This window comes from Mus caroli, chromosome 2 (genome assembly GCF_900094665.2).
Source record: "Mus caroli chromosome 2, CAROLI_EIJ_v1.1, whole genome shotgun sequence".
Lineage (NCBI taxonomy): Eukaryota > Metazoa > Chordata > Mammalia > Rodentia > Muridae > Mus > Mus caroli.
In genome coordinates, this window is record NC_034571.1 from 28,201,448 (window position 1) to 28,225,746 (window position 24,299).

The following is a 24,299-nucleotide window of genomic DNA, read 5'->3' on the forward strand; positions in this document are numbered from 1 at the left end:
TGTAGTGGAGGGTGACCTTGAACTCACGAGCCTCCTGTCTTCACTCCACAGTGCTGGGATTGCAGGCGTGGACAACCACACTGCCTTTAAATAGTCCCGGTCTTCCACTATGGCGGCATGACTTTGCCTATGGCTGGCCTCTCGATGGGCATAGAGAGCTTTCAGGGCTTTATCATTCATAATGACTGCTTTCCGGAGGAAGGCAGGTCATCAAAGCATTCTGAGCTTTGGAGTGTTGGTATCTAGCCATCAGTCTTCTAGCAATCTATCCTAAGGAAACCATCTAAGAAGAGAGAAGCATAATGTATCTTCATGTGCAAAGAAACTCATGACCAGCGTATCGCTTTGTGGGTGTGCACTTGTACCTGTGCATATTCACGTGGAGGCTCCTTCTCCACCCTGTATCTGAGCGGAATCTCTAACTAACCCTGGAACCAAGGTTTGGGCAGGCTGGTGAGCCAGTAGGCTCCAGGGCTCTGCCAGTCTGCCTTGCCAGCCCTGGGACCACACATGTTGCTGCGTCTGACATTCCATGTGGGCACTGGGAATTGAACTCAGGTCTTCCTGCTGTGTGGCAAGCGCTTTCCCAACTGAGCCATCTCCCAACTCTTGTTTCTTTATGATGTGTTTTAAAATTAAATGTTCAACAAATCCATTCAATGGCCTCTAGCATCACCATTAAAAATTATTCTATAGGGTCAGGAGGTGGTGGCGCACGCCTTTAATCTCAGAGAGGTAGAAGCAGGTATGAATCTCAGTGTCCAAGGCCAGCCTGGTCTACAGAGTGAGTTCCAGGGCAGCCAGGGCTACACAGAGATACCCTGTATCAGAAAAAAACAAAACAGCAACAACAACAAAAACCCTGTTTCTAGGGGCTAGCGTGTGTGCAGAACAGAATGAGAGCAGTGATAGAAAGGAGCAGAGTCCACGCGGTTAAGACACAGAAGCCAATGATGCTCTAATAGGGACGTTTTTGAAATGAGTTATTTTATTTTCTTAATATCGTGGTGTGTGTGTGTGTGTGTGTGTGTGTGTGTGCGGTTTGTGTGCAGGCACACATGCACAGTGATGGCTTTACTCACTGAACCAGCTGGCCAGCCCAGAAATAATGGAAGTTTTCAAGGTGGGTGTAGTGGCTCATGCCTTTCCTGCTACCACTCAGGAGACTAAGACAGGGGACTGCCATGAGGTCAGGTCAGCCTGGGCTACATAGTAGATTCTAGGCTAGCCTGGGCAAGAGAGTGAGTCTATGTCTCAAAAAAAAAAAAAAAAAAAAAAAAAAAAAAAGAAGAAGAGGAAGAGGGAATGGTGGAGGGAAAAACAGAGGAGGGGAGGAGAAAAAAGAGAACAAAAATGAAATAGAAGCATTGGAGCATGCTCAGTGCCCTTACATAGACCTGGAACTGTTTCTGCTATGGACTGAGCCCAACAGACAGAGGACCCGTGGACCAGCCTCTGCACCAAGTCACAGGGACTCCTCAGAACAGGGCCTGGAGATACTGGGTGATGCTCACTAGAACCTTGAAGTCAAGGCAGATGTGTACCCCACACATACACCTCAGCTCAAAAGACATTTTCAGATTCAGGGACAGTATGAGAATTCTGGCAAAGTTCCCACTGGCAATGGCTCCCCTCCTGCATCCTGAAAGCAAATGCTATTTTGGACAGCCTGGCTAAAAAATCCTCAAGTGGAGAGAGAGGGGAAACGACATGGAAAAGGTCACAGACAACCCCAAAGGGGCTGCCCATGCCTGACTCACACAGAGTGCTCCCCTGAGCACTCCGATACAGAGTTCTCCCCCTGAGCACTCCAACATGCTTTAGGGCAAGCTGGTTTTGAGGTCCCGGGATTGGCTTTCCTGTCCCAAGAGGTCCTGACCCTGGAACCCCCTCCATCTGAGTCCCACTCTGCTTTTCCTGAGATCTGTCTGGTCACAAGGCTGATGACGCTACCCACTGCTCAGAGTTGTTGAGAGAATTAAGTCCCATAGTAAGGGCCAGCACTTGGCCCACTGAAGCACATAGTAGCTGCTCAGTAAACAGCTGCCATCCCCTGTCATCGCCGTAGTTGCCACTGTACAGTCATCCTTACCAATGGAAAGGAGAACAATAGGGTGGGGTATGGCCCTCTGTCAGGGACAAGGGATTGGCAGGATCCTGAGTGAAGGCAGTCCCAGGGTTATAAGATGGCGGGAAACCTCAGGCTGGGGACTGCCTGGATTCCAGTGGGGAGCCAAGTGGCCATCACATCTGCTAGGTAGATGGTTCTGCCCGTGGCAAGCCGTAACCACTGGGACGTGGTGCCGGCTGGGCCCAGCCCCTCCCAGGCGGCCGCCATACCTTTTCACTACACTTTCTGATGGTGGACGTGAGTTCACTGACTACCATGTCCACACACTTGATACTGGGCTCTTTGAGCTTCTGCACCTGCTTTTTCACTGTGGCTTCAAAAGCGAGGTCAGGTGTGAAGAGTCCCGTCCTGCACCCGAGGAGGAGGGAGAGGAGGGAACAGCCGGGTGGGCAGAGGGTGGGAGTGAAAGCCAAGCGGCCGGGCTCAAGGGTGGGTGAGGATGGCCAGGCATGGAGGGAAAAGAGAGACACCAACAGAAAGAAAGAGAGAGAGAGAGAGAGAGAGAGAGAGAGAACAGAAGACACCGTGAGCATGGGACCCAGCCCCCCACCTCTCCCAGGATTGCACCTGCCAGGTGCTGCCAGGTACCCCCACCCCCAGGGCTCTGGGGTTATGGCCAAAGGTGTAAGGGAACCAAACCCCTGCTCTGAGAGAGCCCTTTCCAAGTTCAGATTCTCTGCCCCAGGGGTGCCCCCTACAATCCTCCTCAGTGCTCTTTCCCAGTGCCCCTTGGGTCCTCCTAAGGACCTGACCCAGACCAGGACCTGGCCACACATCCTGTGCAAGTCTAGGCTTTTGAATGTCCCTGACTTGCTTCAGCCAGACTCAAAAGCCCAGCCCTATTGGCTACCTCTGCTAGGACGCTCGGCTGCATACCAAGGTTCTGCACTCCCCACTTGCACAGTCTGTAATGCAGACGAAGCCTCCTGGAGCCTTGTGCCTGCGGCAGCCCATCCTCTCAACCGGACTCTGACCTCCTTGCCTGCCCCTGCTCCTCCCTTCCTCCTCAAGGGGCATCCCTTGCCTCTCTTCCTAACAGGCCCATGGGACACTTAGCTCCGAAAGACAGAAAGCAAGAAGAGGCGAGGAGACAGAGAGGGGAGCGGTGATTGAGAGGGGCCAAGGCAGCAGTGGGGAGGGAGGGGTCCTGGGTGAAACCAGTGAGCACTGCATTGAAGAGTCCACAGCCCCAGCTCCCAGCAACAGCTCTGCCACTTCTTAGCAGGTGTGGCTGGGGTAGGTTATTCAGTGCCCCGGGCCTCGGATTCCCTGCTGTGAGAAACATCCTCCAAGCCCTGCCTTCCTGGACAGTTCTGTGAGGCTGGATGTCCCTGGAAAGGTGAATGTGGAAGAGGATGGAATGCCTGAGTGACAGTCCCCAAGGAGGGGTGAGAGGGTGGAGAGGATGAAGGACAACAGGGAGACATGGGACCTGCCAGCCCTGGGCCCTCTGCATTCCTCTGGCTGCCCAGGTTCCTGCGCAGTACCCCAGAAGGTCCTGTCCCTCACATGCCCTCCAACTGAGGCTTTCCCAAGACCCTTCTAGAGCCTTGGAAGGTAACCCGACATCTGTGGAAGGCAGGGGCCCAGGATTCCCTTAAACAGCATTCTCTCTGAGCCAGGGGAGATCTCTTAGTGTCCAATTCTTTGATTCCCCAGACCTGGGGATCAAGGTGTGGGTGAGGTCCCCTCAGAGGGCTCCCCTGTCCAGGTCCTTCCCCACCCCGCTGAGGCCTGTGCATGCTACCGAGAAGGCGTTGGGGTATGTGGGGGCTGGCTGAGCAGTGCAGGAAGGGACAGAGGTGGGGCTGAGGGGGCTGGCCGAGGGCTGCCTGTTACCTTCTTGGTGCACTGTCTAACGGTGCTGATTAGCTCCGAGATAACCATGTCCACACACTTGAGACACGGCTCTCGAATCTTCTTCACCTGCTTTTTCACAATGGTTTCAAAGGCCATGTCTGGGGTAAAGAGCCCCGTTCTGTACGCCCGGAGCAGGAGAAGGGCACAGTGTCACAGGCTGGCACTTGCCAGGAGGGCCAGGCTAGGGTCCCTCTCCAGCTCCTGGCTGTACCTGGGGGAAGAGTCCTCCCACTACCCTTTCTGAGCCTCAGTGTCCCCATCTAGTCAATGGGTTGGTGATCCTTGGGCCAGACCACTCTGCTCGAGACTCTTCCTGTGTACCTTTTGCTTCCTTGTAAGTGTTGCTGTGAAAGGTTCTATATCCCCAAACTCTGGAAATTGCTGAACCGAGGCCTCCTTAAGAGCCGTTCTGAGAACCAAGCTTTTTGTTAAGACTAGGAGACGAGATCTTCCTACTAGGCCAACTCACTTATCAAACTGCAAACTTCGTGTCAAGATGCAGCATGGAGCCTACAGGAGGAGCACAGGGCTCTTCTGTCTTGTTCACATAGGTGTTGGATGGGCACAGTGCCAGTCAGAGTCTGGGTTCTCCATCCCAGGGGAGGGTGGTGTCTAAGCAGCAGGCTCTATCTCCCAGCCCTCCTTTCTCCACCAAGGGGTGGCTTAGGAGGGGAGTGGGTAAAATAGGGGAGGCAGAGCTAACAGGAGCTGGGGGAGGGTCTGACAAGTAGAAAACTCCCCTCATAAAGCAATTTAGAACGATATCTGGGTGCTATGCCCTAGGCCCCACCCAGCAACCCTACCCTTTGCTTGGCTACTTGGACAGCACTGGGCAGTTATTGCGCCCTAGGGAGAGCTGCACCCATCCCTATAGAGTGCACTGCAGGCTGTCGAGAGCCCAGGCCCCCCAGCCACCTCCCTCCTTAGCTGGAGCCTGTCGACGGAGGAGCCAGAAAGTTGGAGTTAAGGGGATTGAAGATTAGGACTCTCAGGTCCTTCCTGCAAGAGGCTCCTTCAGGCCCCGTGCCCCGTGCCCCGTGCAGAGCCCACCCTGGTCCCAGTACATGCCTGATGCCATGGATATTTTTGATAGCATAGCTGATCTCCCTTCGCAGTTCCTTCTCATCAAACTCCATCTGTGGTGAACAGACGGGGGGCGGGTCAGCGTCAGCCCTGCCTCTAGGAGATAAGAGTCAGGGCCTCCCCTCCTGCCTGGGACTGCAGTGTGTTACCTTAACCAGCTCAAAGGGGAAGCGTTCATGGAAGATCCGGTTAATGCGGGCTCCACCTGACAGTTCGTAAGTGTCAATCTGGTCTCCAGAACCCTCGATGCGCTTCTCGAAGTCCACAGCAAACTGCTGGACCATCCTGTGTGGGAGGAGGGCGTGGCCTGAGGATGCAGAGGAGGGAGCCCCGGGCCCTGGATTGTGGGAGGGGCTGGAGGTTCAGCCCTGGGGAATGGGGCCAGGAGCCTTACTGCAGGAGGGCCTTGGTCTTGCGCGCTGGGTCATCCGGTCGGAAGTTCTTGTACTCGTCCACCTCCTTCTCAATGGACAGCAGCTGGCTCTGCAGCTTGTTCCGAAGTCCCGGCAGTGTGTCCCGGATGTGGTTGGTCAGTTGCTGGGCGTGGCGGGTAAGGAAAAGGTTAAAACCAAGGTCACAAGCCTAAGTGCCCACGAGCCTGGGCATGGGGACGGAGGGAGGCCGGGATTCTGTGTGGATGCCGGGAGGCATGGAGCTGATGAGGACTAGCCAGAAGCTGTAGAGCACTGGTTCTCAACCTTCCTGTCGCTGCCCTTTAATGCAGTTCCTCCTACGGTGGCGATCCCAACCATAAGATTATTTTTGTTGCTACTTCACAACTGTAACTTTGCTACTGTCGTGAACTGTAATGTAAACATCTGATATGCGGGATACTTGACATGCAACCCCTGTGAATGGGTCATTCAACCCCCAAAGGGGTTACAACCCACACACTGAGAACCTCTGCAACAGCAGGTGAGCTGGGAGCTCTGCGGGTGCTCCCAGAGATGAGCTTTCCGAATCAATATGCCATAGCTCAGGTTCTGACAGAAGCCAGGAATCTGGAGCCACACTTAAAGCTACCTTATTTTGAGTAATGGAATGTTTTTAGGCAGGGAAGGCTGAAGGACACCCCACCTTGCACCCTCTGGGCTCCAATTACCGAAAGGTAATTCTCAAGTTCATGTGCTCAAGTCTGCTCTGTTCGCCTACACCCTCTCCCCATGAGCCACCGTGGGGACACTATGGGGCAGCGTCTGGCCACTACTGTCCTCTTTTTCAGAGAGTGGTGTCGCATAAGGTGAGAATGAAGCTGGGGTCTGGTACCAGCTCTATGGTAGTCTTGACTGCCCCTACACACAACTCCAGAAGGGGGGACAGCCCAGGGAAGCTTCTAGAATGTTTGTGGTTTCTGGATCAGCCTCTCTGGATCCTGACAAAAGGACCAGGATGTCCAGAATGAATGCATTCCCGTCACCTCTAGTCAGTGCCACCATCCACACAAAATCCCGGTCTTCCATACATGCTGCGAGTCCTGGGGCTCCCCTTCCACGTCCCAGACAGGAAAGGTCAGCAAAGCCCTTGTCACTACCTCCATGTGGAACGGGGACAAGTGGCTTCCCTTCTCTGGATCTAGGTGGTTCTACATTGTATACTAATCTATCTTGGTCATCCTTAAGATATACTGAAGAGGGGCTGGTGAGATGGCTCAGTGAGTAAGAGCACCCTACTGCTCTTCCGAAGGTCCAGAGTTCAAATCCCAGCAACCACATGGTGGCTCACAACCATCCGTAATGAGACCTGACGCCCTCTTCTGGTGTGTCTGAAGACAGCTACAGTGTACTTACATATAATAAAAAAAAAAAAAAATCTTTAAAAAAAAAAAAAAAAGATGTACTGAAGAAACTGGGCTGGAGAGCTCTGCAATTAAGAGCATTGACTGCTCTTCTAGAGGACCCAGGTTTGATTCTCAGCAACCTCACGACAGCTCACAACCATCTGTAACTCCAGTCCCAGGGGGAGTTAATACTTTCTTCTGACATCCTTGGGCACCAGACACAGACAAAATAGCTATACATATAAAATAAAATAAAACTTCAAAAAACAAAACACAAGCAAACAATCAAACAAAGGTGTACTCGAAATTATTCCTGTTTCCCTCCCCACCCCACCCCACCCCCGCCCCTGGCCTGGCCTGGCCTGCCCTCCTACCTGGTTGAGGACCTTCTGCAGGTAGGGTGTGCCCATGCGGTCAGCCAAGTGGCGGTAGGATGGGTGAGAGAGGAAGAATTTTCGCTCCGCAGCCAAGGCGGCTGTGATGTCCTTCTTGCCGTCTATGTCCTTCTGGCTCCGGTTCACCACGCCAATGTAACCTGTGGAACAGGGTCAAGGTCAAGGGCCAGCCAGCCCACCAGGGAGGGAGGTGTAGGGATGCGGGCAGCTCCAGGAGGGGATGGGGAAAAGCTCCCCTTTGCCCACCTCTGCGCAAAGGGAGCAGCTTATTCTCCAGCACGTCCCGCGCATCTGTGCCCTCGTCCATCAGGTCCAACTTGGTGATGACCCCAATGGTGCGCTGACCTGGGAAGTGACCACAAGAGGATTGTCACAGTGGCTCCAGACCTCACTCAGAGGACTTCATGCTTTCTCAAACCTTCCATGCTGTTCCTCTCATCCCCTGTCCACCCCCTCGCCCACTTAGCTGCCCCTCTTTCATGATCCGAAGTGGCCAAAATGGTTTCTGTTGTTGTTACTGTTTCTTTCAGAGAGGATCTGGCTATGAAGCTCAAGCTGGCTCCAGACCTGATATGCATAGGGGGCTGGAGAGATGCCTAAGTGGTTAAGGTCACTGGCTGCTCTTTCAGAAGACCCCAGTTCAGTTTCCAGCACCCACATGGCAGCTCACAGATGTCTGTAACAGTTTGAGGGGATCCAGTGCCATCTTCTGGCCTCCGTGCAAGCAAGTGACGCACAAGCATTGTGCCAGCAAAACATCCATGCTAAGAAAATACTTTTAGGGCTGGAGAGATGGCTCAGCGGATAAGAGCACTGACTGCTCTTCCAGAGGTCCTGAGTTCAATTCCCAGCAACCACATGGTGGCTCACAACCACCCATGATGAGATCTGACGCCCTCTTCCGGGGTGTCTGAAGACAGCTACAGTGTACTTACATATAATAATAAATAAATAATTTAAAAAATCAGCCGGGCGTGGTGGCGCACTCCTTTAATCCCAGCACTCGGGAGGCAGAGGCAGGCGGATTTCTAAGTTTGAGGCCAGCCTGGTCTACAAAGTGAGTTCCAGGACAGCCGGGGCTATAAAGAGAAACCCTGTCTCGAAAAACCAAAAAAATTAAAAATAATAAATAAATAAATAAAAAGAAAAAATAAATAAAAAAGAAAATACTTTTAATTTTTTTTTTAAATTTGAGATATATAGCCTGGCCTGGCCTTGAACTCATGATCTTTGTGCCTCCACCTCCTGAGAGATAGGCTCTTGACTATGTACTACCACACTGGTGCCAAAATCATGTATTATTATTATTATTATGTTTTTTTGAGGCAGGGTTCTCTGTGCACTGTATAGCTCTGGCTGCCCTGGAACTCACTCTTTAGGCCAGGCTGGCTTTGAACTTACAGATCTGCCTGTTTCTACCTCCCAAGTGCTGTGATTTATTGATTTATTGATTTATTTTATGTATGAGTGCCCTATCTTACTTACCAAGTGCTGTGATTGAAGGTGTGTGCTATCACCACCAGCCAAAATGATATTTTAACTATACCAGTCCAGGAAAGAACCCAGTACTAAGCTATATCCCCAGCCAGGATAAAATGTTTCTTTGGGGGTATGTCTTTTTGTTTGTTTGTTTGTTTGTTTTCAAGACAGGGTTTTTTCTGTGTAGTCTTGGCTGTCCTGGAACTCACTTTGTACACCAGGCTGACCTCGAACTCAGAAATCCACCTGCCTCTGTCTCCCAAGTGCTGGGATTAAAGGCGTGTGCCACCACCGCCTGGCTTGGGGTGCGTCTTTTAAGCACCACATTTATTTATTCATTTCCTTATTTATGTATGTGAGTGCACCCATGCCCCGTGGGTCAGAGATAACTGTAGAATTCAGTGCTCCCCTTCCTCCATGCGGATTTCAGGGATCAAATGCAGAGGTCATCATTGGCAATAAGGACCTCTTCCTACTGAGCCACCTAAGGGCCCTCCTTTTAGCTTTTAGTGACAGGATCTCATGTAACCCAGGCGGTCCTCAAACTCATCGTATAGCTAGTGCTGGCCTCAGTCCTGGACTTTCTATATTAAGATGAGGCCTCATTATACCCAGCTGAAATGAGTCTAAAGATTAAGTCCAATTCCACCACTACTTAGACTCTGTAGTGATACCTCCAAACTAAAACTAGCCCCCTGCCTCGCCTTGTGCATCCGCTGCCAGTCAAGGACCTACCCTGAGGGTCCACCTCCTTAGCGATCTTGAGGGCATCAGAGTTGGCCAAGTCCGAGTTGGCAGGGGACACAGCCAGGATAAGGCAGTTCTCCTTAGTGACGAACTGCATAAGCATGTCCCGGATCTGGAACTCGATATCAGGAGGTTGGTCCCCAACTGGGACCTTGGTCATTCCTGGCAGGTCCACTAGAGTCAGGTTCAGCACTGGACAGAGAAGCAAAGAGGGCAGGTTCACAGTGTGAGCGTGGTTAGGTGGGCAGAGTTCAAGAACAGGGTCCAGCTTAAAGAGCATCTACTGGTGAGCCAGGCCAGAAGTGGGGGTGGGGGGGGTGGGGGGGGTTAGGGAGGTAGGGCGTGAGGTAAGTGGATGTAGAGGACCGCAATGCTCAATAAATAAATGAAATGTGTGGGGCTGGAAAAATGGCCCGGGGGGCCAGGCTAGACAAAGAAACCGGGAGGAGGAGGCGGGGCCAGGTCTCCTCACCATGGGGTGAGTAGACCCGCAGGTTGATGGGCACTGGCGAAATGCCCTTGTTGGTGCCGGTGACTCGATCGGTCTCAGCCTCGATCTCCAGGCGCACCTCCTCGAAGTCGGTGAATTTCTTCCCCTTGCAGTGCAGGAACTCGGCATATTCTGCTCCAGAAGCCGGCAGGAGAAGGGAAAGAGGCATCAGACCTGGGAAGCCCACCTGAGTGGCATCCTTCTCCTGTAATCCACCCTTTACCTCCAAACACTACGGGCCCTTATCTCCATTTTACAGCTTTATACCCACTGTCTAGATTGGGATGAAGGGCCAAGGAGGGGAGGGTGACCTTGTCTACTCTTAAAACAACTTCAGTAGCTAGGCTGGACTTCGCACTGGGGAGGGACCACCCATGGCTGCTGATGGAAGACACAAACCTGTGGTAGAATTAACCAGCTGCAGGACCAGGGGACGCCGGGTGACGATGCCAGATCCTCGGGGCAAGAAGTCCCTGCAATGAGTTTGGGGGTCAGAAGAGGGTCAAGATCTGAGGACAACTGCCTTCCCACCCAGGGAGTACCTGTCTCAGGTCCCACAGCATCTCACTGAGAACATTGTCACTAAGGGGAGGGGCTCCCTCGAGTCACCACATCAGGTTGCCAAGAGGCTAGACGAGCAACTCCCCAAATGCCCCTCAAATATATATCATGTTCATTCTGAGCCAAGAGGAAGTCCCCGCCCCCATCCCAGCCATTGTTATTCTGTGCAGGAGAGAATGTAGCACAGGATAGCCCAAATAACTGATGGCTAGTTAGATCTCAGCAAAAACAGGACAGAACTGCCCTCCTCCTTGTCCCTCTGAGCAGGCAATGGTTCCGTTCCTCTTCCCCAGGCCCCATCTGTCTAGAGGTGAAGACGACACAGACGCAGCCCGGAGGAGGCAAAGAACAGAACTCAGCCTCCTTTGGTACCAATTGCATGCCAGCTGCTTTGTGGGCAGCAGCTCATGAGCTCCAGAAAGTAGCCCTGGGAGGAGGATGAAGTTACTGTCCCCACTTTATAGATGGAGAAACAGCCTCAGGGATCATCCGATGGCATGACAAAGCAGATGAGAGCCTGGCCTCAGCTCTGTAAGAGCTCCTGACCTCCAGGCCCCACGGACTCAGCCCCTCCATAGGACTGCCCTGAGCCCTGACAGGCTATACCCAACATTTGCTTCTGCTGATGTCAATTTTTGGATGCATCTCTGTCTGTCAGCTATTCTCAAGTGCCCCACCCATGACTTCCACAGGCTGGCTGGAGGGTGGAGGCCTCTTCAGGAATCAGGCTGGCAGAATTAGCAGTCACGGGATCCCCCAGAACCTAGGAAATGGGGAAGCAGACCAGAGCCCGAGGGATCCTACTGACCCAGCCAGTCACCTCCTGGAAGAGACCCAGGGAAACTCCGAGGGCATCAGATACGCAGACTCAGCCCAGAGCTGATGGAGGCTCACAACACTTCCTGATGAACCCAGACCTCAGGAGCAAAGGGTCCAAGGAAAACAGACAGACCCAGGGGCCTCAGTTTCAAGGCCCCCTCTGGGGGCCCTCTCCTGTGCCACCTCTAGAAAAACAGAGACTGCTGGGAGTCTGTGGGCCACCAACTTGGGCAAGGCAAGGGACAGTTGGCATGCATTAATCTGTTCTAGGTACCAGGCAAATGCATCTTCTTGCCACACTAATAATGTGCAGGAGACCAGGGCTGGTACTTTACGCCAACTACTGAATACCATGGCAGCCCAGGGCTCAGTATTCATAAGGGATTTAATGCATTCTAAGGGAATCCCTAAGTCATCAAATGAGACTCTCATAGAGAGTCTCACTTTATGGATGAAGCAACTGAGGCTCAGAGAGGGGAAGCGACCGACTCAAGGTAACACAGCAGAACTGTGAGCTTTGTCTTATTTGTTTGGATTTTGTTGTTGTTTCATGTGTTTTTCGGCGCTGGACTTTAAACCCAGACTCTCCCACATGCTAGTTAGTTAAGTACTCTGCCATTGAACTGTATACTCCAGCCCCAGGTCTGACATTCAAACCCAAGTGTCTGTTGGACCCCAGAGGCTAGAAAATGTCCTCCATCCCTCCGTGCCACCCCTACTCCAAGGAGCCAGATTTAGCTTTTTATATAATTGAATTGACTCTGATCTGTGCCAGGCCCTGTGCTGGGCCCTGAGGATGAGAGATGAGTCACCAGCTCCCCACCCAAGGCGCTCACAGTGTGGTGGAGGCAGAGAGTAAACAGTGTAGCTTGTGGTAGGACAGAGCTGGCCAGGCAGGCCAGGAGGGAGGGAGTCCCAGCCTAGAGGACTTCCTGCCTCATCACCCAGCCTTAAATCAGTGACTCCTTGGGGAGAGTCACCCCTCTGTTTGGGAGGTCTCCAGGATTGTGGAGGTAACACATTTGTTTTGTCAGTGGCTTTGGTGGGTGTATGGGCCTCGGGTCCACCCTCTTCCTCACCAGCTGCTTGCCAAGCAGAGCCATGGTAACAGTGGTTGCCGTGGAAACGGCAGGAGGGGCTGGGAAGGATGGGGCTCCCCATAGAGAGCCCTCCCCAGGCAGAGATGTGGACTCCCCTGAAGTTATTCCTTGAGAGGCCTCCCTGGGAGCAGATGTGCCCACCCAGTCTTGGGTGCCTGAGGGTGGAGGGCTCTGGAGAGCCTCAGAGAGTGGGGCGATCCTAATCTCCTGCCTGAGACAGTTGATAGCTGCTTAGGGTCTGGCCCAAGTCACTGCCACCTCAAAGCTGGAGCCCATAAGCAGAACTGGCCAAGACCAAACTCTCAGAGGCCCAGGGTGACGTCAGGAGCCCAGGCTCTCTAAGAGAGGCCTACTCAGCCTGAGTCAGAATTCACGAGGCTGGTTGTTACAAGTGCTGGTTCCTCAGTGTGTGCTAGATTCAAGTCTCCAAGGATAGGCCACACTAAGCAACAATATCCTGTATGACTGTCATGTTTTCTTTCACTACAGCTTGCTTGCCTTAGAGGTTAAGAGGCAGTGCCAGGTATAGGCCGTGGGTTCAAATCCCACCTCTACCCTTCCCTGGCCTGGTGTCTTTGGACTCATTCCCTCATTCTGAATGTGTGCTCAGCTATGGCGGAACATCAGACATGGTTGTTAAAGGGTTTGTGGGGCCTCTCAGCAGAAAGACTGAGTCCATGCCCAGGACATGAAGACCGCAGGAGCTACCAAGAAGGATTCCTCATTTTCAGCCTCCTCTAGGAGGACCCCTAAACTTCAGCAAGAAATCTGAAACCCCACAGAAACCTCTGCCTCACCTCCTCTGGGTACTGAATCCTGACTGAGGCACCATGAAAGAAAGGCAAGATGAAAGCAAGGAAAACAGCAGAATAGAGGGCACCCTACTCCCCCATCACTGCCCTGAAGGTGGGACTGAAGCCTAGAGAGGGTAAGGTTGGATGAGGATACACAGCAATGGAGAGTGGCTGAACAAGAACAGGACCCAGGAAGCCTCACATGTCCACAGACAGGACCAGCAGCCCCCCACCCCTCATGAGCAGACACCCTGACACACAGTAGATCCTCTGGAGACACTAAAAGGAATTGCTTTGTGGCTTTTCTGATACCTGGGCACTGTGGCTCTCTGTGAAGGGTCAGCATCTTTGACTCAACCTCCGTTCAGAGCCACCATCACACCTCCTGTTTAGGCCTAAGGGACAGCAGAGCAGGTAGGGAGAGCATGCAGGCTCGTTAGCACCACAGGCCGGGGCTGCGCCCAGCATGGGAGGGCAGCTGGTGGCCTGCCAGCTCTCCCACTCATTTTGAGCAGATGGTCGTTTCACAGGGAGGCCTTGCCTTGCCATCTGCAGAGACACCTTCAAACCTGAGGCACAGAAGGGACCAGACAGCCGCCTCTCAGGACCTCCAGCACCACCTACCTCCTCCCGAAATCGGCACTGTCATTCCCTACCCACAGAGGCAAGAAGCACCACGCCATGTGCCAAAGTGACACCTCTACGCCTCCTCCAGAACCTGAGGCTTGAGGGCCAGAGCATCCTGCTTTTCTGACCCTGCTAGGGAGCAAACAATGACAAGAAGTGATCCTGGCTGGGCAGTGGTGGCGCACATCTTTAATCCCAGCACTTGGGAGGCAGAGGCAGAGGCAGACGCAGGCGGGGTTTCTGAGTTCAAGGCCAGCCTGGTCTACAGAGTGAGTTCCAGGACAGCCAGGGCTACACAGAGAAACCTTGTCTCAAAAACAAAAACAAAAACAAAAACAAAAAACAAAACAAAAACAAATAAAAGAAGTGACTCTGTCTATGTGGACGGTTCTCCTGCCTTCTGTTTCTTGGGCTCCAGCAGCAGACAGGCCTGACACTGTCGGAGCTCCTGCTTTGGGGCTGTGGATGAGTGACTGTCTCTCTCTGTGCCTGTTTACACACCAGCACAATGAATGGCGCTGGGGCTTATTGGGGTTAAGGGCTGACAAGCCACAGTCGTTATAGTGAATGGACCATCAGCCAGGGAGGGAGGTAGAAGGTGTGTTTCCAGCCCGACCAGGAGAAGAAGGGTGGCTTGGAAGAGCACAAGGGATCTCAAGGGCAAATGGAGCCCCTGAAAGAGTCAGGCGGAGCTGGCTGAGCTCTGAGGCGGCCTCTGAAGCATTGATCTGGAGTGATGGACAGAGATTTTGTCAGCCAAGAAACACAGATGGAGTAGGTGAGGCTGCCTCAGGCAGCAAGTCTTTCTCTGGTCACTGGGCCCCAGGAGACACAGGAGGCCGGAGGCAGCCAGTGCTGTAGGTTGTAAATACCGACCCGATGTTCCACCTTTCCTGGTCTAGCCTTGGCCTCCCTTCATGTACCAATGCAGAGACTAGGTGGGACCTGCCTCGGTAGGCTGAACGGCACGAGGCGAGGTGGGCACTCAGATACCCTGCTAAGCGGAGGACTTCTCCCAGTGCCCACTTACAGCTTACTGGATGGCAGGGGACATGGAGTCACAAGAGGAAAATTGTTGTACAAGGTCATGGTGCAAGTTGGTGATGGCTGGGACCCCTGACAGCAAAGCTCAGCTTTCCTAGCCCCCTCTTTCCCTTTGTCTTTTCATCCATGAAGATCCCTCCCTCCTTTCGTCCCTCTCTTCCCTTCCCTCTCTGAGATGATTATACTAGCTAGTTATGTATAATTTCCAAAATGGAAATAGTTTCCCTTTTCCCACCTAATTAAAACACTAAGATTTTTAAGCCCTGTAGTGATGGCACACACCTTTAAACCCAGCACTCGAGAAGGCAGAGGCAGGTGCATCTCTGGATAGTTAAGGCCAGCCGCCTCTACCGAGTGAGTTCCAGGACAGCAAGGGATACACAGAAAATTTCTCTCTCAAAAAAGGGGGGAGGGTTCTCCACTTGAAAAAAGATTCAAGTGATACATAAACTGTTTTATAAAGTAACCCCCCAACTGTCACGCCATCCCCAGACAGCTGTCGTTCGCTTCATTAGTGTGGCCGCTTACTGCTGGCCCGGCTCTCTGTTGGAGCCCTGAAATCTGCAGCGTTCTGAGATTTTTCTTCTTTGGGTGATGGAAATGTCTAAAATTAGTTTATGATGGTGGACACAGGACTCTGCAAAGGCACCAAACAAAACAAAACAAAACAAAACAAAACAAAACAAAAAAAAACCTGACTTGGGCACTTGAAATGGGTGGGTCTTATGATACATAAATCACACAGCAATAATATCATCTTGGCTAGGTGTGGTGGCACACGCCTTTTGATCCCAGTACTCGGGAAGCAAAGGCAGGTGGATCTCTGTGAGTTCGAGGCCAGCGTGGTCTACAGAGTGAGTCCAGGATAGCCAGGACCACACAGAAAAACCCTATCTACACACACACACACACACACACACACACACACACCCCAAAAAGAAAGAAAGAAATCTATTATCTGGACTGACTGTTCTTATGGGTGGCTAAGGTCAGTGTGACCGGTTTCTCCCTCTCCCAGGTGGAAAACTGAGGCTCAGAGGGCAGAAGTCACATGACCCTCAGGCTCTTCCAAGCCATCAGATCAGGGGCATCTCCCAGGACATCTGGTAAAGATGACTTGAGACTGGTATTTTCCTGTCATGGCAGCTTGAGGAGAAATCTCCAGTTTCACTTCCAGGAGTGTGTCCCTGCTCGGAGCCTCAGTTGGCCCATCAGTGAAATGGGACTCTAAACAACAGGTTTGTTCTAGGGCCCTTGAAAATGATGCCCTGAGAGGCAGGCTGTGGAAGACCTAACCCTAGGCTGCCCACTGGGGGCGCTCAAAAGCCAGTGTTGGTCTGGCTTGGTGCTGTACAGGAGTGCTGGGGTCTCAGGCAGGTGAGGACACAGTCTCCTACTGAGATCTGGTTATAGCCTCTTTGCCCTTCTAAGAGCAGGAGCACAGAGCCCAGGTGAGGAGCATAGAGAGGCGCTAAAACGATGCTAGAACGGCTCTCTCTAGGTGCTCTCAGCCTCTTTTCAATGCTTTAAGGGGAAACAGCCCTACCCTGCACATGGAACAGGGCTAGCACAAGGAGATAGGGCATCGGGGAGGGCATCCAGAGGAGGTGCTGGCAGATGAGGCTTGGAGGTAGGAGTCAGTGAGGGAAGCGAGAACAGAGCAGACAAATTGTGTCAGAGAGACCCCAACCCATTTCCTCCACAAGCTGCCACCTGTCAGGTGGCCAGCGTGCACAGGCTGAAGGTAAACAGGCCAGCAGGGCTCAACTGGAGATCTGGGGCTCAGTTTTGAGGAGTCAGGGACCAAAGAAGGATTAAGACAGGGGAGGAGCTGGGCGGTGGTGGCGCACGCCTTTAATCCCAGCACTTGGGAGGCAGAGGCAGGTGGATTTCTGAGTTCAAGGCCAGCCTGGTCTACAGAGTGAGTTCCAGGACAGCCAGGGCTACACAGAGAAACGCTGTCTTGGAAACAAACAAACAAACAAACAAACACAGAGGAGGATAGAAGGAAGAAAGGGTTATAGAGTTCCCTGCTGGTAGGCAAGACTAGACCAGGAGTCAGAGGTGGCTGCTGTGGTGGCTGGTTTTGTGGGGCTTAAGGACCAAATGCTGGATGGATATGCTGGCTGAGGAGGCTGGTCCTGGGGTCTCTGTCCAGGACACTGGGCATCTACCACTTAGAAATCTGCTGTAAGCACTGTTCAAGACTAATAGGCCATTTTCTTGTTACCTGTAGAAATTCCAAGACTCTAGAGAGCTCTTCTCCTAAGCTTGCTTGGTCCTCAAACTTGTATCTCGGAAGGAATGAGAGTCACAGAGATACCCAGAGGGAAGACTGGGCCAGGGCTGTACAAACAGGCGGGTGTGGAGTGTGAATCGGTGTGCGGGAACGTCTGGCCTAGAAGCAGGAAACCTGGTGGTTCTCCCGTCTTTGATTTTGTGAGTTGCTGTGTGACTTCAGGCAGGACCACTACCTTCTCTGAGCTATTCGGAAAGCCTGAAATGATAGATAGTTGGCTTTCCCTGCCACTGGTTATTGAGGCTACAAAGACAATGATCAGTACTGTCCTTAGGCATGGGTCCTCCCGCCCCAACCTTGAGCTTCATTATGCCTGTGGATAAAGGTCTCCAGGGTCCAGGGGAAAGTGGCCCCTATTTTAGAGGTTGCCAAGAGAGAGGTCCTTTCTGGAGCCATAGGTAATATGACAGGGTGTTTACCTGTGACCATGGGGGAGCTCTGTGGTGCAAGATGGAATGAGAGGGGACAGAGCAGCCTGAGAGAGGAGCCATCTGTCCCCACTCGAGGTGGGCTTGCCAAGGGCAGACTGTACTGCCTTCAGCAGCAACTCGCCCTGATTTACCACAGCAATCCTTAGACATGTGGTACGTGGGCCCCTGGCTTGTTCCCGCCCACGCCTGACGACGCTCTGCCCGCACCTGGTTTCCTGCACCAATGTCCTTCGGGGAGACTCACTACCTGAGGAGCCATCAGGATTCCCATCCTCTGACCCCAACCAAGCCCAGGGAACTCTACTCTCCTGGCGCCGGGATCAAATGCCGTCTGCAGGGCTCACCTTTCATCCTTAGCTCCACCAGGATGGCCGGTGGGGATGGACGGAGACGTCCTCTGGCTGAGGCCAGCCCCAACAGAGAACTCCAGGCATGGCCAGAGGCAGCAAATGCTCTGAGGGGACCATGGGGGTGGGGTTTGGTGACTGCCCCCTTCAGACTGGTTCTCCCCACACCTGCACGGCTCCTTCTTCCTCCAGCTTCTCTGTTTTACCTAGTCTTAATCTAGGTCAGCCTTAATGTCACTTCCTCAGGGTGAGCCCAGGACATGTCCCTTCTCTCTGCCCATCCCAGGCTAGGGACTCCTTGTCTCTGAATGTCTGCTAAATCCCCTCACTCTCTTCAGTCTCAGTCTCCAACTCTGAGAAATGGGCTCACTAGTGATCAGAAAGTGTATGGACTTAACAATGAGGGTGGGCATCTTCCCACAGGAAAGTGAGGCCCATTGTAGAGAAGGACAATGGAGGCCAAGTCTGTGGAGTGGGGAGCAACCATTGACCTCTCCCTGGCTGGCTACTGGGCTCTGAGCAGGAGCTTGCTTACCACCTCTGCCCCACTGGATGGAGAAGACGCATCCCTGCTACATCTGAGTTTACTCAACCCTCAACAAAGTCTCACAGGGGACATGGCCTTACCCATTTTACAGATGTGAAAATGGTAGACAGCCAGGGAGAGAGGAAAACACACAGGGGTTGTTGTGGTCACCTTGTTCCCATTCTTTCTCCCCCACCCCCTGGCTCGGGACAAAAGGGCTTACCTGCCCTGCTACCCTGGAGGAATGCTGGGAGAGAGGGTGTGTAGGTGGCCCCAGAGTGGAGCAGAGAGATAGCACTGAGGACACGCGGCATCTGCTCAGGAAATGCTGGAGAATCTTGGGGTCCACAGACACTCCTCCAGCTGCACTACTCTGTATGATCTCATCCGTTCTCTCGGGACTGAATCCCATGTCTACACCAGCAGCTTCCAAATTTGTATCTCCCATGGCCCTTCCCCCAGCTCACCACTGCCACCAGGAGCTGTCTAGGGCACCGTTGGCTCAATATGCTCAAGACTGAATCCCCACTGCCTTTAACTTATGCACACCACCCCACTGGACCCTGAGGTCAGATCCTCAGAGTCTCCTGATCGCATGATGCCATCACCCCTGACCCTGAAGTCACCCTGGATTCCTGCTCAGCCCCTCCCACTCCTTCTCCTGTCTATCAGTCAGTGGGACCTGGCCCCACACAGATCTAAGCCCACATTCTCCGACATCCCTGGAGGGGTGTCCTTAGACGTGGCTCTTGCCTCCTTCCGGTCTCCCATTTGTCAGAAGCATCTCAGGTCACCCTACCACTCCAAGGATCTTGAAAAACAACCAAATCCCTCACCATGGCCTGAGGGCTCACTAGATGGAGGTCCTGTCTACACCTGTCCCATCGTTCCTGCCTAAACCTTGTGGTGCCTGTTTGTATCTCAAACTGATCCTTTCCTGCCCCAGGCCCTTTGAACTGCTGTTCCCTGGCCTGGGATTGTTTTCTCCCAGCTTCTCACATAGGTTGGCCCTGCTTGGTGTTCCTGGGTGCAACCTTCCTCTAAGACCTTCTGAGCCCTCCGTGTGAAAGGCAGCCCAGCTCCTGGGAGACAGAACGCAGCTTCCAGGTGTCTCGGTTTCTCTCTCTGGAATGCACAGCTTCACCAAAGACTCTCTAGTGTGACCGCTGTGGACCTTCCAAGAATGACACCTAAATGACTGAGTGAGCTGGCCTCAGTTTTCCCCATCTGTAAAGGGAAGGGAAAGGAACAGCAGAGACTCAGACAAGACCTAGCAGGGTCCCAGACAGCTGCTGGGTCACCTCCATTGCAGAGCTGACACGGGGTCCTCCTGGATGCCTGGGAGCCTGCCTGGCCTGGATTGGCTTGTTTCCTCTAGGGAGTTTCCCACTTCCTCTCCGTGGGGGTTTGGTGCTCTGAAAGGCCCAGGAGAAAGAGCTGTTGTTACCATGTTCACGAGTCTGGGGACCCAGAGCTAGGCAGAGAGGTAGGGAATCCATGAGGTCGGTCACGGGTGGGGCTGGCTGGAACCTGACCCCACCCCTAGCCTCAGTGCTGCTACTGCTCATTTTGTGGCTTCTTCGCTAGCTTTTAAGGGCTAACGAGCCTGCCTACTTGCTCCTCCTCTGTCCCAGACCTGCATCTAGGCATCTTCCACACCCTCCTGGCTGGAGCAGCGGCCTCTCCACAGGTCAACAGTTGTGGCTATCACCTGCTGTGGTCTGGGCTACGTACTGCACTGGGCAAAACGTCATGGGACTGAATCCCAGCCTCTAGACTCTCAAAGCATCTCTCTTCCATGGATTTAGCGAATGGCTTTTGTACTGGTTTAGGAGGTCCGGATAAGCTTCCAGGGGTCCCCATTCTACAAATGGGAAATCAGATGTCTACACTCCAATCAGTCCCCATGACCAATGCAGGATGAAGACGGAGTCTGACAGGTGTCACTCTTTGGGAATATGTGACCTTGAGAAAAGCATCTAATTTCAGTTGCCCATCTATAGGGTGGACACCACTGTGTTTGCATCACAGGGGCTACAGCAAAGCAGGGAAGGGCTCCAGTTTGCACCCCCTAACTAGAGCACATAGTCTGGCTTAGAACAGTCCAGCAAATGCTCAGAGGATGGGAGATGGGGCTGTAGTATGCACACTGTAAAGTGCAAGACACCCCTCCATGGCCCTGTCTTCAGGGCACCGGACATTCCTCCATCCCCAACAGCCCTGACTGCTGGACCCCTGGGAAGGGGCTCATCTATATGGTTTCTTGCCTGTATCTGCAGCTCTGGGGTCACATGATCCAGAGACAGCTGCTCCTCTCTGCTGACAAGACAGACAGAGCTACTTCCACTGTGGCACGTCTACATCTCACCACTACATGGTTCTCACTCAGGTCCCCTTCCTCCCGCCACACCCCTCCCCGGGTGGGTTCACAGTGGCTTCCCAGGACATGTAAGTGGTGGTGTCAACCCTCCAGTCTGTCCATACTACACTGAGATTTGGTAAAGGCAAGTGACTTGCCCAAGGTTTTCCAGCAGCACCTGGCTTAGACCCAGCTGTCACCCCACAGAATGCTTGTTCCTCTGGAAGGAGGGGCCGCCACCGCCTCCCTCTCCCTCACGCCTGTCATTTCCTTAGCCATGAAGGTCATTGCAAGAAAGCAAGACTTTCTAGAAAGATGAGAGCTTGCATCTAGCGGGTGAGGGGTCAAGGTGAGCACTGGTGCATCCTCTCTGGTCCTGGCAGCCCCCTTCCCAGACTGTACCTGAGCTCACAGAATGAGCTGCTCTTTCTAAGAACCAGAAATGTCACTTCTGTCTTCCCTTGCTCCAAAGGAGCCTAGGGAGGTGGGGCGGCGGGGGGTCACGACCCTGCTTGCCCCCTCTAAGTCCAAGACCCTTTGTCTCTAAGGCTCTCCTCCACTCTGCCACCTGGCCTTCCCAGAGCCTTGTGGGATCAGAGGCCAGAGGATTAGGTTCTGCAATGGCTCACCACCCCCCTCCCCGCCATCCTGCCTCCTGGACTTAGTCATCTCTGCCCTCTGCCGCCTTTTCTCTCCATCACAACCCTTCTGCCAGGCCAGGGGAGGAGGACGCTGACAAGCGGCCCCTTCCCAAGGGGTGCAGCGAAGGCAGGCTGCTCCGTAGAGGCTCACAGGCCGCTTCTCCTCCCGCTGCCATCCCCCCTTCCTTTCCTCGCACCGCAGCCCGCGCCTCCCCCTCTGCCTCTCTGCGCACGGATGGCGGCGGGAGCCGCAGAGGTGTGTGTGTGTGTGTGTGTGTGTGTGTGTGTGCGCGCGCGCGCGCCTGTGCGTGTGCGGGGAGGGGGGGTTGTGCCTGGTCCCCGATGCCTATGGGGCTGTGTCCTTTTCTAGGGACTGGGGGAGGGGGCTGTCTCCTGTCACGACCAGGAATTCCCATGGGGGCAGAGCGGGTTCCAAGGAGCCCAGGAAGGGGACACTGCCCTCTGGGTGCTCTCAGCTCCCAGCGAGTCGCTGAGTAATGTGGGCCCCCTCGGTGAGGGTATTGGCGATCAAGGACAGCCCTCTGCCGAGGTCGCTCTACAGACGATGGGGTGAACGAGGGGGCGTGAGTGGGGGGACTCCACTGATATCCGCGGGCTGGCGGGGGCGCTGCGGACCCCAGGGCTCAAGCGGGGGGCGGGGGTGCTCGGTCCGCTAGAGCAGCGCCCAGACCGTCGGATCCCGGGGCGGGGACCCGGGGCACCGTGATGCGGGTGTCCGCGCCGCTCCTACCTGCCCACGAAATTCTCCAGCACCGAGCTCTTGCCGGCGCTCTGGCCGCCTACCACGGCGATCTGCGGCAGGTCGAGGTCCGCGTTCTGGCCGATGGCGGAGAAGGCGTCCTGTAACCGGTTAACCAGCGGGATGAGGTCTTCCATGCCGCGGTTGCCCATGGTTGCGGCGGGCCCGGCGGGCTGCGATCCGGCCGCCGCTCCTGCTCTGGCTCTTGGCCCCCGGCTTCGCGGCTGCAGCCGAATATCCCGACTGCGTGCGCCGCGGGTCCCCCGCCCCTCGGGGATCCGAGCGAAGCGCTTCTCCAGGCCGCCGCTAGATGGCGCGCGGGGATTCGCGGACTGGTCACTATGCGCAGACGCAACGCGGGGCGCTATGGGTGTTGTCGTTTTCTTCTTCTGCGGCTTTCGGGAGACTTACCTGTGTTTCTGGGATACGGATGCTGCACCGAAGATAATATTTTTGGTGATGGCTAGGGGTGCTAACTCTAGAAATGGGCTAGTATGTGGTGGTCATGATTACTTCATTTTAGCAGTTATTCCCAGTGGAGAAACTGAGGCCTTAGAGGGAAGATCTGGCACCCTCAGGCTGCTGCAGTCGGCTGACGGAAGTCAACCCTAGTTCACTTAGTCTGACACTAATCAAAAATCTGCAGCATATTCCTTCCTATCCTGGGGCCTCAGTATTTCTAGTTCTAGGAGGAAGAAAGAAAAACCATTGATTCAACAAATTACCAGGAGCCCATGATAAGCTAGGCCCCTTCCTAAGCTTACAGACACAAAACTCTGCAGAACAGCTAGGGACTCTACACTCAGAGATCTTACGTTTGTACTAGAAGAAACAGAGAAAACCAGCAGGGTTTGGAAAGTCACATTAGCCAAAAGGGGTCAAAGGTTTTCCAAAGAAATTACCTTTGAAAGGGAACGTAACTGATAAGAAGGGGCCCGCCACCCTGGTGGAGTGGACAGGAAGTGCAAAGGCCCCAATACCTAGGAAGTCCTGCCTAGGAGAGGCAAAAGTTCTTGTCTTGAACTCTAAGGCTCCAAGAGGATGAGTGCCAGGCCCAGAGTGACAAATAGTGCTATTCAGACCAGGGGTTCTTGCAGCCATACTTGCCTGTCCTTTTCACACAGACAGATAGTTGGATCTAGGCTCGGCTACTCACTTTTGCGTCAAGAAAGACCTAGTTAGGACTCCTGACAAAGAAGCCAAGAAAGAGAGGGTTATCGGGTCACTTCTATGTTCTGAGACTAGGGAAGTGCCCTAGGCATTAGAGACTATTCATTTTTTTCACCTACTGAATGTGTAGTTGCTGAGCAGGCTAGCACCCGCTAGACCCCAGAGACAAGGCAGTGACAAGCCACCTACAAGTGGCTCAAAGTCAAGTGGGAAAGGGAGGGGTCATATGCCAATAAATACGACTCTTTCCAGGGGTGATGAGCGGGGAGCAGGGCTGGGGCAGGGCTTGTGTTGTTAACTCATACAGGATAATAATAATGCTGGAACAGAGACTAGAAGTGTGTGGCCCATGAGCCCAGTGAGAAGGGATTTCCAGTTAGGGGAGAACCACCCGGACCTTACCTCTGAGTCATTTCTGGGTCATAGCTATCTAATCTGTAGAGTTGGCACAATGACAAAATAGAATGTCTGTGTGAGGCCCAGCCCAGACCTGATGTGCATTGACCCTCATTAACAACCATGCCAACCACATCAGAAATCCAGGAGCTGAAACACCAGCCCCAATACCCCTCATCCAGAGCCGCTATTCTCAGCCAGCCTACAGAGGACAGGGATGTGAGCCAAGATGACCAGCACCGTCAAGTTAGGCTGGGCATACAGTTTGAAGATGTCTATCTGGACCATTGCAACTGGGCTTTTGTTATTCTTCCTTATCCTTTCGAGGGGAAAGTGTGACTATAGTCCTCCACTGCCACAAATCGTGCAGTTGAGTTTCCCCACATTTGGGGAACTCACAGGGTCAGCACACCCTGGGAAAACCACTTTCTAGATCATGACGTCTCTCCTGCCAGCTAAGTAT

The 24,299-nt window shown here is 53.5% G+C and overlaps 1 protein-coding gene and 1 pseudogene across 9 annotated transcripts in view; both read right to left on the bottom strand.

Moving 5' to 3' along the window:
• Positions 1-22,539, bottom strand: part of Dnm1 (dynamin 1) — a 44,776-nt gene extending 22,237 nt beyond the window's left edge. For 3 of the 9 annotated variants that reach the window (XR_003835279.1, XM_021182409.2, XM_029471191.1), the window contains exons 1-10: positions 22,262-22,522; positions 10,362-10,435; positions 9,945-10,094; positions 9,461-9,664; positions 7,493-7,591; positions 7,226-7,386; positions 5,469-5,611; positions 5,224-5,359; positions 5,060-5,127; positions 2,341-2,479 (exon numbers count right to left, since the gene is read on the bottom strand). Coding sequence is in view for 8 of the 9 variants with exons in the window: in XM_021182409.2 (XP_021038068.1) it covers positions 2,341-2,479; positions 5,060-5,127; positions 5,224-5,359; positions 5,469-5,611; positions 7,226-7,386; positions 7,493-7,591; positions 9,461-9,664; positions 9,945-10,094; positions 10,362-10,435; positions 22,262-22,422 (1,335 nt within the window). In the remaining variant the exon portion in view is untranslated. Of the gene's footprint in view, positions 1-2,340; positions 2,480-3,970; positions 4,110-5,059; positions 5,128-5,223; positions 5,360-5,468; positions 5,612-7,225; positions 7,387-7,492; positions 7,592-9,460; positions 9,665-9,944; positions 10,095-10,361; positions 10,436-22,261 lie in introns of all 9 variants that reach the window. The other 6 variants (XM_029471202.1, XM_021182417.2, XM_029471163.1 and 3 more) reach the window with 4 other exon arrangements.
• A 1,621-nt stretch (positions 22,540-24,160) lies between these two features.
• Positions 24,161-24,299, bottom strand: LOC115030539 (annotated as a pseudogene).